Source organism: Symphalangus syndactylus, chromosome 14 (genome assembly GCF_028878055.3).
Source record: "Symphalangus syndactylus isolate Jambi chromosome 14, NHGRI_mSymSyn1-v2.1_pri, whole genome shotgun sequence".
Taxonomy (NCBI): domain Eukaryota; kingdom Metazoa; phylum Chordata; class Mammalia; order Primates; family Hylobatidae; genus Symphalangus; species Symphalangus syndactylus.
The window spans coordinates 116,827,979-116,842,502 of NC_072436.2; the positions used below are offsets into that span (position 1 = coordinate 116,827,979).

Sequence of the window (14,524 nt, forward strand, 5' to 3'; positions counted from 1 at the left end):
CAGCAGGCCAGGGCAGCGATGCTGGCCTCACCTGGACCAGCAGGGATTCCCACTAGAGCTAACGGAACACTGGCAAGAAGTCATGGGACAGTCTCAGAACCACAAGCGCACACTAAGCCCTAGGCCTGCACCTGACCCAGAATCCCTGCTTGTGGCTTTCCTCTAGTGAACACACCAGCATAGGACCCTCGACCCCACGCCTCTGCCCGGCCTCTGCTGCCTGCCTGACCTGCTGAGAAAGAGCGCTGCGTGGCCTTCTGAAATCTGCCTCCTCTAACTGCCATCCAGCCTGTGGGGTGCTCATCCCTGCTCCCTAAAGCTGCCAGAATCAGTCTCACTCGGCAGGGGTTTGGGCTGGCTCTCACCACCTTCCCTTCTCCACATTAACCAACAGCCACGGCTTTCAGACGACAGGCTCATTCCTGGCCTTACTCTAAGGAGGGGGACTAAAATGGCCGTGTTCTGGCCAAGGGCGGTGGCTCACGCCTGTAATCTCAGCACTTCGGGTGGCAGAGGGGAGAGGGTCGCGTCAGCCCAGGAGTTTCAGACCAGCCTGGGCAACACAGTGAGACCCTGTCACGACAAAAAATACAAAACTTAGCCAGGCGTGGTGCTGCATGCCCGCATTCCCAGCTACTTGAGAGGCTAAAGTAGGAGGATCACGTGAGCCTGGCAGGTTGAGGCTGTAGTGAGCCATGACTGTGCCACTACACGCCGGCCTGGGTGACAGAGTGAGATGTTGTCTCTAACCAAATAATAACAAAATGGCCCTGTTCTTTTAGATGTCATCTGACCAACATCCCAACCGATTCAGACAACTGGCACTCTCACCTCTTTTGTCTCATTGACAATACTCTTACCGTTGCAACCTGAGCTGCAAAGATGCGTGGACACAGGGCCCGGGACCATCCCAGTCTTGGAGGCCTATTCATCTACTCACAGGCTGCCCCGTACCCACACAAACAACTTTCAGAACAGGACGCAGGACGCTTATTCTTTTTTTTGTTTTCTGAGACAGTCTCGTTCTGTTGCCCAGGCTGCAGTACAATGGCACAATCTCAGCTCACCACTCTGCCTCCTGAGTTTAAGCGATTCTCCTCCCTCAGCCTCCCAAGTAGCTGGGATTACAGGTGCCCAACACCATGCCCAGCTAATTTTTGTATCTTTAGTAGAAACGGGGTTTTGCCACATTGGCCAGGCTGGTCTCGAACTCCTGACCTCAGGTGATCCATCCACTTTGGCCTCCCAAAGTGCTGGGATTACAGGCGTGAGCCACTGTGCCCGGCCAAGGACGCCTGTTCTTTACGCTTATCTTTGGTAGCGTGCGGCCAGCATGTTTCAGATGAGCTGCTGCAGAGGTAGCAATCACTCTCCTCTTAGCAGATCTGAGCATGAGAGGTCCAGGTCTCACTACTCTCCCACACACAAACGCTGGGCAAGGCAAGGGCAGAGTCCTCAGGTCTCCACCAGCAACCTGCACTCCCAAAAGGACCACTTTCTGTCCTGTCCACAGGTCATCAGGAAAGTCTGGCAATGTTTGCCCAAAATAAATATTTCTATGGCCGTGAGGTCGCCCAATACTACTGACCAGTCACCCTCCCAAAATGGCACCAAGACCAGCGTGCCTAGGATTGCTCTCTGTGGAACGAACCCTTCCTTCATTTTTGTTGGCCTGAACTTATAATAGGAGACAGCGAGTGAGCATGCGTTTCTATCAGCCACTACAAACTCTTTTTTTTTTTTTTTTGAGACAAGAGTCTTGCTCTGTCACCCAGACTGGAGTACAGTGGGACGATCTCGGCTCACTGCAACCTGTGCCTCCTGGGTTCATGTGATTCTCCTGCCTCAGCCTCCCAAGTAGCTGGGATTACAGGCATGCACCACCACACCCGGCTAATTTTTGTATTTTTAGTAGAGACGGGGTTTCCCCACGTTGGCCAGGCTGGTCTCGAACTCCTGACCTTGTGAACCATCCGCCTCGGCCTCCCAAAGTGCTGGGATTACAGGTGTGAGCCACTGCGCCCAGCCTTTTTTTTTTTTTGAGACAGAGTCTCACTCTGTTGCCCAGGCTACAGTGCAGTGGCGCGATCTCAGTTCACTACAACCTCCACCTCCCAGGTTCAAGCGATTCTCTTGCCTCAGCCTCCCAAGTAGCTGGCATTACAGGCATGTGCCACCACACCCGGCTCATTTTTTAGTACAGATGGGGTTTCACCATGTTGGCCAGGCTGGTCTTGAACTCCTGACCTCGTGATCCACCCACCCTGGCCTCCCAAAGTGCTAGGATTACAGGCATAAGCCCCTGCACCCCTGCTCGGGGGACAAATCCTTTCTGGTGTTGCTAGAAAAGCCTAATCTCTTTGCTCCCCATTTCCACGCTTGACTGGTCCCTCAAGGTTGTATTCAGGGCATTTCCAGTAGCTTTCCCATCACTACGATGAAAGCTAAATTTCCCTAAAACAGTGCAAACTGGCCGGGCACGGTGGCTCACACCTGTAATCCCAGCACTTTGGGAGGCTGAGGCAGATGGTTCACGAGGTCAGGAGTTCGAGACCAGCCTGGCCAACATGGCGAAACCCCGTCTCTACTAAAAATACAAAAATTAGCCGAGTGTGGTGGCAGGTGCCTGTAATCCCAGCTACGAGGGAGGCTGAGGCAGGAGAATTGCTTGAACCCGGGAGGCAGAGGCTGCAGTGAGCCAAGATTGTGCCAGCCTGGGTGACAGAGCAAGACTCCATCTCAAAAAAAAAAAAAAAAACAGTGCAAACTAGATCATCAGCAGTCAGCTGTCAACCATGCTCCTAAAAAAAGCAAACTCAGGCTCTGAATAGTCTACGTGCCTCTCTCTAGTAGCTCAACTGGATAAACCTACCTCTTCAAATTTCTTGGTTTTTGCGACTTCACAAATCTGCCCTATCATTCGGATGCGATTGTTGAGGCCACATTCCACGCTCAGTTCCTAGAGAGACATGAAAGAAGAAAAAGGGGCCAGCGCTCAGGCCACGGTCTCCTTAACCGCAAGTCACAAACCACCTAAAGACTCCCACTGCATTTTCCAGAAAAACAGATCTTTCTGAAATCAAGATTCACTTGACCAGCCGCGGTGGCTCACGCCTGTAATCCCTGCACTTTGGGAGGCCAAGGCAGGTGGATCACCAGAGGTCAGGAGTTTGAGACCAGCCTGGCCAACATGATAAAACCCCGCCTCTACTAAAAATACAAAAAATTTGCTGGGCGTGGTGGTGGGCGCCTGTAATCCCAGCTACTCGGGAGGGTGAGGCAGGAGAATCCCTTGAACCCAGGAGGCAGAGGTTGCAGTGAGCCAAGATCGCGCCCCTGCACTCCAGCCTGGGTGACAAGAGCGAAACTTGGTCTCAAAAAAAAAAAAAAAAAAAAAAAGATTAAAAGATTTACTGAGGGGCTTTACTGCTCCATCCCGAGGAGGTGAGAATGTGCAATTTTTTTTCACAACTGCAAATGCTGTAATGAGATAAAACATAACATGAAATACAATTTCACCGGGCACGGTGGCTCACGCTTGTAATCCCAGCACTTTGGGAGGCCGAGGTAGGCGGATCACGAGGTCAGGAGATCGAGACCACGGTGAAACCCCGTCTCTACTAAAAATACAAAAAAATTAGCCGGGCGTAGTGGCGGGCGCCTGTAGTCCCAGCTACTCAGAGAGGCTGAGGCAGGAGAATGGCGTGAACCCGGGAGGCGGAGCTTGCAGTGAGCCGAGATTGCGCCCCTGCACTCCAGCCTGGGCGACAGAGCCAGACTCCGTCTCAAAAAAAAAAAAAAGAAATACAATTTCAAACGTTACAATTATTTTTTGAGACGGAGTTTCGCTCTTCTTCCTCAGGCTGGAGTGCAGTGGCGCGATCACGGCTCACTGAAACCTCCGCCTCCCGGGTTCAAGCAATTCTCGTCTCAGCCCCCACGAGTAGCTGGAATTACAGGTGCCCACCACTACGCCCAGCTAATTTTTGGTATTTTTAGTAGAGACGGGGTTTCGCCATGTTGGCCAGCCTGGTCTCAAACTCCTGACCTCAGGTGATCCACCCGCCTCGGCCTCCCAAAGTGCTGGGATGACAGGCGTGAGCCACTGCGCCCGGCCCAGATGGACTATATTTTATTCATCAGTTGATGAACATTTTAGTTGTTTCTAAGTAAAAAACTTTACAAGTGCAAAAATTCAGCATTTACTCATGGGCAAAACACAATGCCAGGCATGTGTGACAAAGACACAAACACACATAAAAGATAAGGACCTAGCCCAGGCGCCATGGCTCATACCTGTAATCTCAGCACTTTGGGAGGCCAAGGCAGGCAGATCACCTGAGGTCAGGAGTTCGAGACCAGCCTGGCCAAGATAGTGAAACCTCGTCTCTACTAAAAATACAAAAATTAAATGGCTGTGGTGGCACGTGCCTGCAGTCCCAGCTATTCTGGAGGCTGAGGCAGGAGAACCACTTGAAACCGGGAGGCGGAGGTAGCAGCGAGCAAAGATTGTGCCACTACACTCAAGCCTGGGCAACAGTGCAAGACTCGTCTCAAAAAAAAAAAAAAAAAAAATTAGCCGAGGCTGGTGGCCGGTGCCTGTAGTCCCAACTACTCAGGAGGCTGCATTAGGAGAACTGCTTGAACCCCGGAGGAGGAGGTTGAAGTGAGCACAGATCATGCCACTGCACTCCAGCCTAGGCAACAGAGCAAGATTCAGTCTCAAAAAAAAATAAAGAAGCTACTTCTCCCAGGAAATCACATGTTATCATGTAACACCTGGCCATATCCTTACCTGTGGAGATGATGATACTCAGGTCTCATCTATAAAATGGGCTTTCTTTCATCAACATCTGAATAGTAACTCAAGTGTGCCTGAACCAGGTCACCAAGATCCTGACTTTCGAAGTCTCCTGAGGAAGGACATGTCGACCTCCAAGTACTGGAGACAGCATTCCTGTGCAGACAGTCGCCAACAACCCATCTCCCACAGAACCTGGTGCAAGACCAAACCCAGCCTTCTCTACACTTCCCTCTAGCCTAGCAAAGACACAGGCAGCTCACTCACTCTCAGGATTTCCGCGGTGATGATAAACTCCGTCTGTTTGCCCTCTGCAGACCTGGGATTTGGCCTCGGTGTTCCCAGTCCCAACAGAATCTTAAACTTCTCCTTTAAGCCTGAATCTTTGCTTGTTGGTTTGGCCATGGTGGACCAGGACGCACCAGAAAACCCCTTTGTGCAAACGAAACAGGAATGGGAACATCTGAGCAACACCTCTGCCCACCTTCCCCACTGCGGACCTCCAGCCGCCAGGACCCTGGGTCTCTGGTGGGCATAACCCTTCCTCCCACAGTCCCTGGGAGAACTCAACTACAGCCCAGCTGACCACGTCGCAAATAGGCACCTAGGAAAGCCCGGGAGACACCAGGCCTGGTCTAGGGAGCTCTCTGCTCAGACGCTGCCGCCCGCCCCGCCCGACTCAGTGCACGGGTTAGGACTGCCGCCGCCAAGTCCTGGGAGCCCCGACGTTTGCCGTCTCTCCTCTCCCCATGTGGAGCAGGAGCTGTCACGGAGCCGCCTGCAGCAGAGACCCGCTCGCGCCCGCCATGACTTAAAACTAAGGGATGCTCGGAGCTCCGGAGTCGGGTTGCAGTGGGCGCGGGTGAAGGCCCGGGACCCGGACACTGCGGGGTCCGTCTCTCTAGGCCGCTGCCCCACTGCCCCGTGGGGACTGGGCCACACTGTGACCCAGGCCACTCACCGCGCGCCGCGCCACCGCGCGCCGGGCCGCCCCGACGCGGAGAAAGGTGCACCCCCCGGCCCCGGGACGCCGCCGGAAGTGCGACCAGCACTTCCGGCAGCGCCATTGCGCGGAGGGCCGCCGTGGGGCTTACTGGGAGTTGTAGTTCTGGGCCGCCTTCTGGCGGAAAGGTCGGCGATCCTTGCGTCACGTGACGGGGCCGCGTGAGCCGCCGGGATGTGTAGTCCGCAGGAGTCCGGCATGACCGCCTTGAGCGCGAGGATGCTGACCCGGAGCCGGAGCCTGAGACCCGGGGCTGGGCCGCGGGGGTGTGGGGAGGAGCCCGCGCCTCTCCGGAGGGGAGAGGCTGCAGCAGGTAGCGCCGCGCCGTGGCTGGAGCGTGGGAGGAGGTGGGATAGGGGCTGCAGGCTGGAGTCCCGGACCGCCTCCTATGGCTCCCAGCTGCGCGGGCAGGGGCTGCAGACCCGGCAGCCGCGAACGGTTCCCACGTGCGGCCCTGCGTTCCCACCTTGCGCCTTTTTCCCAAAGATTGCGGTCTGTAGGGGCTGGGTTTCGGGCGCTCCGCTCGGCTGCCCCCTTTCGCCCCAAGCAAGAAAACGCTTCATTTCCCACCACTCTGTCCGGGACTCTCCACTCCAGGCTCTGTGGGTCCCATCCCCGCCCTCCTGCAGTGAACTTGCTTCCCTCAGAGAGGCTGGGTGCCAAGGACACACCAAGCCAGAAGCCTGCTTCCCCAGCTCGAGGGTGCCTCTGAGGGAAAACAGGAAAGGGCATGGCACTCATTATATTTATCTTGCAGCCGTTGAGGACCTGCTGGGGGCCAAGCACTGCAGTGAGCAGTGAGGGACACGGACAGGGCCCCTGCGCTAGTCCTGCCGGGACTTCTGCAGAATTGGCCAGAGCGGGATTCCCATAGGCACTCAGGGACCCCAGGGGTCCAGACTATGGCAGGAGGAACTGGTGCAGCTGGGAGCAGGCAGGCGGTGATGCCAGCCAGGGTGGCAGGAGCTTTGATGCCAGGACACAGTTTGGAGTTTATTATGACAGCAAATGGAAGTCAGTTAGGAGGTTTTGTTTGTTTTGAGACAGAGTCTCGCTCTGTCACCCAGGCTGTAGTGCAGTGGCGTGATCTCAGCTCACTGCAACCTTCGCCTCCCAAGTTCAAGCAGTTCTCCTGCCTCAGCCTCCCAAGTAGCTGAGACTATAGACCCCTGCCACCACACCCGGCTAACTTTTGTATTTTTAGAAGAGATGGGGTTTCGCCGTATTGGCCAGGCTGGTCTTGAACTCCTGACCTCAAGTGATCCACCCACCTCGGCCTCCCGAAGTGCTGGGATTACAGGCTTGATCCACCGCCCCGGGCCGGCCAGGAAGTTTTAAAAGGGAGTGACACAACCTGATGTGGGTGTTAGCAGATTGTCTCTGGTGCAGTATAGGGGATGTATTGGGGGCACCGTGGTACAGGCTGTTGCTAGAGTCCTCATGAGCTAACATGGACCTTGTCAGGGTCGCTGGCATAAGGAGGGCCCAAATACCCCAGACTGCAGAGGGCAGAGCACCCGAAGTGTATTAGATGATGGACAGTTGTGGCATGAACGAGTGAGGGGTAAGCTAGCAGGCGGGATGGCACCCCTACCCTACCTTCACCTGTGGCCCCACCAGAGGGACTGCGTGGTGCTTTTTGCAGAAGCGAGGAAAAGCCACAGTCCCGTGAAGCGTGCGCGGAAAGCACAGAGACTGCATGTGTCCTATGAGGGCTCGGACAGTGAGAAAGGTGAGGGGGCTCAGCCCCTCAAGGTGCCAGTCTGGGAGCCCCAGGACTGGCAGCAGCAGCTGGTCAACATCCGTGCCATGCGGAACAAAAAGGACGCACCTGTGGACCATCTAGGGGTTGAGCACTGCTATGACTCCAGTGCCCCCCCAAAGGTAGGCAGGGGCCCCATCTGCCCAGATGACCCCCCCTCTTAGCAAGGTACTTGTTTTCTCTCTACCCGGTGGCTCTTGGCTGGCACCCTCCCCTGCAGACAGCACCTTGGGAGGATGGACACCCGGTGCCCCAGAGCACTGGGCAGTATCGCCTGCATCACTGTAGCCACTCAGCAGGTCAGGAGACCAGTGGCTTAGGGCCTCGTGCTCGAACTTCTGCCCAGTGCAGGTGTGACCTGGGCTTTGTGTGATATCAGGGAGGAAGAGTTCCTTTTGCTTCACGGTCCTAGGGCCTGGAACCTTAGACCAAGCTGAGTTCTAATCCCTATTCTGCTACCAGGTGGCTTGGATACAGGCCGCTCTGAGCCTCAGTTTGCTTTTCTGTAAAATGGGAAGTATGGGCCAGGCGCGGTGGTTCAGGCCTGTAATCCCAGCACTTCGGGAGGCCAAGGCGGGTGGATCATCTGAGGTCAGGAGTTCGAGACCAGCCTGGCCAATGTGGCGAAACCCTGTCTCTACTAAAAATACAAAAATTAGCTGGGTGTGGTGGCAGGCACCTGTAATCCCAGCTACTTAGGAGTCTGAGGCAGGAGAATCCCTTGAACCCTGGGGGCGGAAGTTGCAGTGAGCCGAGATTGCACCACTTCACTCCAACCTGGGTGAAAGAGTGAGACTCCGTCTCAAAAAAAAAAAATTTTTTTTTAAATGGGTAGTGTGATCATTCACGAAGCAATCATAATAGTAGTGGCCAATGGCTGTTCAGTAGTGATGGGCCAGATACAGTTGTTCTGGGTTTTTTTTTTGAGACCAAGTTTTGCTCTCGTTGCCCAGGCTGGAGTGCAATGGTGCAATCTCAGCTCACTGCAACCTTCGCCTCTGAAGTTCAAATGATTCTCCTGCCTCGGCCTCCCGAGTAGCTGGGATTACAGGCATGCACCACCACACCCAGCTAATTTTTGTATTTTTAGTAGAGACGGGGTTTCACCATGTTGATCAGGCTCGTCTCAAACTCCTGACTTCAGGTGATCTGCCTGCCTTGGCCTCCCGAAGTGCTGGGATGACGGGCGCGAGCCACCACACCCGGCCACATACGATTCTAAGCACTGAGATAATTCATTTAAGCTTCACATTGCTCCAGGGAGTCGGGTACTATTATTGTCCCCGTGTTGTAGGTGACCAAACACCCTCAAACCAGACCTCCCCACCCCATAGGGGGAGGCTGATGCCTCAAATGTGGTCCAGGGTAACAAACGAGGGTGTGTCGAGGGCAGGGGGCGGAGCTTGGCCCAGGGAATCACCCAGGACCTGCCGCCACCCTGGTCCCTGTCACTGCACAAGCAGGTACGCAGGTACCAGGTGCTGCTGTCACTGATGCTCTCCAGCCAAACCAAAGACCAGGTGACGGCGGGCGCCATGCAGCGACTGCGGGCGCGGGGCCTGACGGTGGACAGCATCCTGCAGACAGATGACGCCACGCTGGGCAAGCTCATCTACCCCGTCGGTTTTTGGAGGGTGAGCCCTGCCTGTGGCAACCGGGCCTGAGAGAGACCTCGGAAGGCTGACGGGGGTGGTGACGGTGCAGGAGGTGAGGGTCAGGCATCTCAGGCTCGGGGGTCCCCCTGAAGCCCCCATCCCAGGCCGTGGGGCCCTGGGGCCTGACGCCCAGTCCCAGCAGCTCCTTGGCCTTCCTGTTCGAATCCTCCCTTCCTTCCTCTGCCTCCCCGCCTCGCCGCCTGCCCACCCTTCCTCACCGCCAAGGCTGCCTGCCCGCCCGCCTTTCCCTTTGTTTACTGCTAGCCTCTCCTGGTGTGTCACCCCCTCCTGTCCAGAGCCCCTCACCCTCCGGGAGCCCTGGGGAGGCTGCTCCCCAACCCCGCCGGGCACTGGATGGTGGTGGGCGGATCTGTTGAAAGCAGCTTGGTGGGTGGGGCTGCTTCCCCTTGGCACCCGCGTGGGCCACAGTTTCTCAGAGGGTTTTAAATAGCCCTCTCCACTCAGGCTCAGGATGGGAACCACCCGGCAGGCCTGGCAGCTGGTGGGGAAGCCCCAGCTCCAGCCCTCCTTCCTGAAGGCACAGGTGCAGCCAAGCCCCACTCCTGGGAGCGGCTGGCCTGCTTGGAGGGTGCTGGCAGGGAATGACAGGCAGGGGAGCCCAAGCCAGACCCTACACACGCGTCATTGGCCCGCACGGGTGGGAGGAGGGGGTCAGGCCTACCTTGGACCTCCCTGCTGCCCTCCACTTGTTCCTGCCTCCTGGGGGGCGGGGGCTGAGCTTGCACATGTCTCAGCAGGTGCAGGTAGCTCTGGCCACCTGTGGGTCTTCTGGGGGCTGTGTCCTCCCAGGTTGGGCTGTGCCCCTGCCTCCAAGGCTGAACCCACCTGTCTTTCAGATCAAGGTGAAATACATCAAGCAGACCAGCGCCATCCTGCAGCAGCGCTATGGTGGGGACATCCCAGCCTCCGTGGCCGAGCTGGTGGCGCTGCCGGGCGTTGGGCCCAAGATGGCACACCTGGCTATGGCTGTGGCCTGGGGCACTGTGTCGGGCATTGGTGAGTGGCGCACACCCCCAGGAGGGCGGGGCTGGCTCCAGCCCACTGGCTGCTCTCGGGATTCCCCACATCCTTGTGACTTGTGACTCCACTTCCAGCATCCTGATCCTCCACCCAGCCCATAGAGTCAGAAAGGTGCTCCCAGGGCTGAGCCAGGCTAGCCCCACTCAGAGGCAAGTGCTGCGGCAGGAGCTCACATGGGCTGAGTACCTGCCCGGTGCGGGGCTCTGAGGGGGCCCCGGAGCTGGACTCCATCTGCGTTGTATTCGGGAGAAGTGTGGAGCGAGGAATTCCCCACTCGTGGGGTGGAAACACTGATGGTTGTGCAGGGTGCTGCTGGGGCCTGGCCTGGGCCCAGGGCCTCTGGGAAGGCCCCCAAGGTCATCCTTCAGCTGAGAGCTTCAGGGCAAGGCGGGGTGAGCCAGGCCAAGGGGAGGAAGTGTGTTCCTTCCCAGCAGAAAGAACAGCATCTGCAAAACCATGATGCGAGAGAGAGGGCCAGGAGCAGGAAGTTCTGGAATGAGATGAGGGCAGAGTGGGGAGGTAAGGGCTGAGGAGGGAGGAGGAAGAGTGTCCCCTCAGCAGGTGGGGTGGGGAGGGAGGTGCTGGGGGGATGGGGGGAGGGTGGGGAGGGAGGCTCTTGGGGGACAGGAGGGGAACGGTGGGGAGGGAGGCGCTGGGGGAATGGGGGGGAGGGTGGAGAGGGAGGTGCTGGGGGATGGGGGGAGGGTGGGGAGGGAGGTGCTGGGGGGATGGGGGAGGGTGAGGAGGGAGATGCTGGGGGATGGGGGGAGGTTGGGGAGGGAGAAGAGGGAAGGGTGGGGAGGGAGGCGCTGGGGGGAGGGCCCTCCTTGAATCCTTTTCCCAGGTCCTGGTGTCTCTTCCTAGCACCAGAGGCTTCTTGGCAGTTGGGTGAAGACAGACCCTGGTTTGGGGTGGGGCTGCCTCCTCCTTGGCTTTGTCCAGACAATTTGGGGCTCCTAAGGCCACACGCGGCGAGCCGGGCCCAGCCAGTCCAGAAACCAGGGCTTGGCCCTGCCCTCTGTGTGCCCCCATCCCAGGCCCCTTTGGGACTCGTGCAGGGGGCCTGTGCTGGGGGTTGGCCTTCTAGCACTTTCTGGTGGGCAAGAGGGCCACCAGGGGCTGAGGGCCTCTGTTCTGAGCAGGGGGCCGCCTGGCGAGGCTGAACAGCCGCAGCAGCCCCAAAGAGCCAGAGCCAGGCCAGGTGCACCAGGGCAGGGCCTCCTGCCCACGAGACTCCCAGCGTCACCACCCGCCAGCCTCTCAGTGGACACTTGAGCTTATCTGGGCGGCTGTCCTCAGCTGCCCGTGTCCCTGGGGTGCTGCATCGTGGTTGAGCAGGGCTGTGGGGGAAGGTCCCTGGCCACAGCCAGGCAGGGAACGGGCTTTGGGAGCAGTGGGCACAAGAGACAGGCATGCGGGAATACCTCCCTCTCCAAGTGTCTGTGGGCCTGACCACCTGCAAGGAGACCCAGGGCTGCCTCCTGGGGGTTCCCCGAAAGAGAAACACTCTCAGTTAAAACGTCAGAGCTGGCTGGGTACAAGGGCTCAAGCCTGTAATCCCAGCACTTTGGAAGGCCGAGGTGGGTGGATCACCTGAGGTCAGGAGTTCAAGATCAGCCTGGCCAACATGGTAAAACCTCGTCTCTAATAAAAATACAAAAATTAGCCGGCTATGGCCAGGCGCGGTGGCTCACGCCTGTAATCCCAGCACTTTGGGAGGCCGAGGCAGGCAGATCACGAGGTCAGGAGATCAAGACCATCCTGGCTAACATGGTGAAACCCCGTCTCTATTAAGAAACACAAAAAAATTAGCCGGGCATTGTGTCTGGTGCCTGTAGTCCCAGCTACTCGGGAGGCTGAGGCAGGAGAATAGAGGCAGGGCTTGCAGTGAGCCGAGATCGTGCCAGTGTACTCCAGCCTGGGCAACAGAGCGTGACTCCGTCTCACAAAACAAAACAAACAAACAAACAAAAAAATTTAGCCTAGCATGGTGGCAGGAGCCTGTAATTCCAGCTCCTAGGGAGGCTGAGGCAGGAGAATCGCTTGAAACCCAGAGGCGAAAGTTGCAGTGAGTCGAGATCGCGCCATTGTCTGCATCCAGCCTGGGTGACAAAGCAAGACTCCGTTTAAAAAAAAAAAAAGCCACAGCCATAGATTGCTGGCTCCGGTCCCAGCTCTGTACCTCCTGGCTGGGTGACTGTGGGCCAGGCCCTTGGCTTCTCTAAGCTCTGGCCACAAAGTGGGTGAAGCAGTCCCCCTCATTCACCGTCCAGGTGGGCAGGAGGCTCACACAGCGTGACGTGGCCTGACTCAGCCTTGAAGCATGTCCACTTACGTGTTACAGAGGAGGAAACTGAGGCTCAGAACCCCAGGGATGTGACCCCTCAGGCCTTGTGGTCTCCCCATACCCTCGGACACCTTTTTCCAGGCAGCAGCGAAGGAGCTGGTGCAGGGCTCAGCTTTCTCTTTGGGAAACACTGGAGGAGGCAGGGCTGGGGCTGCAGCTGGTCGGGGCCCACTGGGTGGGAGAAAGGAGCCCCGATGAGCAGGTGCCTGGGGTGGCCAGCTGAGGGGAGCAGGAGCCAGAAGCCAGGTGGACAGCAGCTGTGGCTGGGCGGGCCATGCTCCCGCTCTGTCCCTGACCGCTGCAGTGGCAGGTGCTGGGTCTGCAGGCAGTGACCTCATGCCAGCCCGCTGGGCAGAGCTGTTGCCACCCAGCCTGGTGCCCAGAGCCAGTGCTTATGCCGAGAGGAGCCTCAGGCCACAGGAGACAGAGGGAAGCCTGGATGGACCCTTCCCAGGACAGGGTCGCGTTCCTGGGGAGGCTGAGGGCTGAGAGGTGCTTCGGAGTCGGGATCCTGCCAGGCCTCGGTTTCAGCATCCATAGGACCTTGTGAGGGCTCACTGAGCTGGCCAAACTCTCTGGCAGGGTCTGGCCCCCAGCAAGTGCTTGTCCAAGCGAGCTGTCGCTGTTATTGTGGGGAATAGAGCTCCAAGCAGAGCCGAGTCATCACCCCTACGCCCTGCCCAGAGCAGAGACCCCACCACCCACACCCCCATCTGGCACCAGTGTTGGCAGGAGTGGGCAGCCCAGAACAGAGCCCCCCAGGCTGGCTCAGGTGACAGGAGGGAGGCCTGCACCCCAACAGAGGGCTCAGCCCCTGCCCCAGCACCTCAGGGGCAGCCGAGGTAGTCACATGTAGGCTTGCAGCCAGGGCTTTGCGGTTCCAGTCTGTAACTGGAAGGCCACTGGGGTGGTGGCAGACTCGCCTCTGGGCAGGGAGGGCAGGGGCACGGGCTGGGCTGGTGGAGTGTGCCCCTGTTCACCCCCTGGCCTCCCAGCAGCAGTGGACACGCACGTGCACAGAATCGCCAACCGGCTGAGGTGGACCAAGAAGGCAACCAAGTCCCCAGAGGAGACCCGAGTGGCCCTGGAGGAGTGGCTGCCAAGGTATGAGTATGTGGGGGGCTTCCTCGGGGAGACGAGCTCACCCCGCCCTCCCTCTGTCAGCACTGACCCGGCCCCACCCCCACAGGGAGCTGTGGCACGAGATCAACGGACTCTTGGTGGGCTTCGGCCAGCAGACCTGTCTGCCTGTGCGCCCTCGCTGCCAGGCCTGCCTCAACCAAGCCCTCTGCCCGGCCGCCCAGGGGCTCTGATGGCCGCATGGCTCCGGCCGAGGTGCCACTGTGGCCACCGTCTGTGAAGTGCCTTTACACTTCAGGAAGCCACGCCTGTTGAATAAAGCTTCGGTGTGTTTGCAGATGGGATCTGGCTGATGTCTGTCCCTGAGGGGACAGAGAGCCTGGGAATCGCATACAAGAGCGTGTGCGTACACACACCCGTGCTCGCGTGTCTGGAGCAGGGCTGCCTGGGAGGCCGGCTGGGGACGTGACAATCTTTGCTGTGTACTCAGGGAGGGGGAGAGGGTGTGCATGAACCTGGGAGGAAGTGGGGAGAGCCAGCTGCAGCCAGCTGTTGGACATCCACTGGGGAAGCAAGCAGCCCCGGGCAGCTGGCTGAGGACCCTGGCCCCTCATGCTATCCATCGCCGGCCCCCCAGCATCCCAGCCCGGACACCGCCAGCTCCTGAACTTCCATGCCCTCAAAGCCCAGCCTCTGCCAGGGTCCCACCCCTGTTTACAGAGCTACCCGGCCTTGGAAGGGACACTGGGGACCCAGGCAGGGCACCACAGGGTACAAAGCTTGACCTGTGACTGCTAGAGGTTGCAGGGTGAATTGGGCAAAAGGTGGCCTGTGT

General features: G+C 58.2%; 2 protein-coding genes across 22 annotated transcripts in view; one reads left to right on the forward strand and one right to left on the reverse strand.

Annotated features, from left to right (window-relative positions):
• The window catches only part of TSC2 (TSC complex subunit 2), a 41,553-nt gene extending 35,699 nt beyond the window's left edge, over positions 1 to 5,854 (reverse strand). For 15 of the 18 annotated variants that reach the window (XM_063618398.1, XM_063618395.1, XM_063618397.1 and 12 more), the window contains exons 1-3: positions 5,763 to 5,854; positions 5,069 to 5,233; positions 2,873 to 2,959 (exon numbers count right to left, since the gene is read on the reverse strand). In XM_063618398.1, the coding sequence (XP_063474468.1) occupies positions 2,873 to 2,959; positions 5,069 to 5,206 (225 nt within the window). In that variant the 5' untranslated portion in view covers positions 5,207 to 5,233; positions 5,763 to 5,854. Of the gene's footprint in view, positions 1 to 2,872; positions 2,960 to 4,795; positions 4,914 to 5,068; positions 5,234 to 5,762 lie in introns of those variants that run through there. The other 3 variants (XM_063618396.1, XM_063618385.1, XM_055243178.2) reach the window with 2 other exon arrangements.
• A 17-nt stretch (positions 5,855 to 5,871) lies between these two features.
• NTHL1 (nth like DNA glycosylase 1) lies at positions 5,872 to 14,026 on the forward strand. 4 transcript variants are annotated; one of them, XM_055243191.2, is made up of 6 exons: positions 5,872 to 6,117; positions 7,450 to 7,688; positions 9,030 to 9,200; positions 10,079 to 10,238; positions 13,608 to 13,713; positions 13,799 to 14,026. In XM_055243191.2, exons 1-6 carry the CDS (start codon positions 5,979 to 5,981, stop codon positions 13,920 to 13,922), a joined length of 939 nt encoding a protein of 312 aa, XP_055099166.1. In that variant the 5' UTR covers positions 5,872 to 5,978; the 3' UTR covers positions 13,923 to 14,026. The 4 variants fall into 4 exon arrangements, with proteins under 4 accessions (XP_055099166.1, XP_055099167.1, XP_055099165.1 ...); XM_055243190.2 differs by having other exon boundaries at positions 5,948 to 6,117; positions 9,027 to 9,200; XM_055243192.2 differs by lacking the exon at positions 9,030 to 9,200 and having other exon boundaries at positions 5,946 to 6,117.
• The last annotated feature ends 498 nt before the right edge of the window (positions 14,027 to 14,524 follow it).

Bases quoted from the DNA above. Each gene is read 5' to 3' on its own strand.
- NTHL1 (XM_055243190.2), top strand. From the start codon at position 5,979: ATGTGTAGTCCGCAGGAGTCCGGCATGACCGCCTTGAGCGCGAGGATG. The intron at 7,689-9,026 runs GTAGGCAGGGGC...TCACTGCACAAG, and splicing joins ACTCCAGTGCCCCCCCAAAG to CAGGTACGCAGGTACCAGGT. The intron at 13,714-13,798 runs GTATGAGTATGT...CCACCCCCACAG, and splicing joins CTGGAGGAGTGGCTGCCAAG to GGAGCTGTGGCACGAGATCA.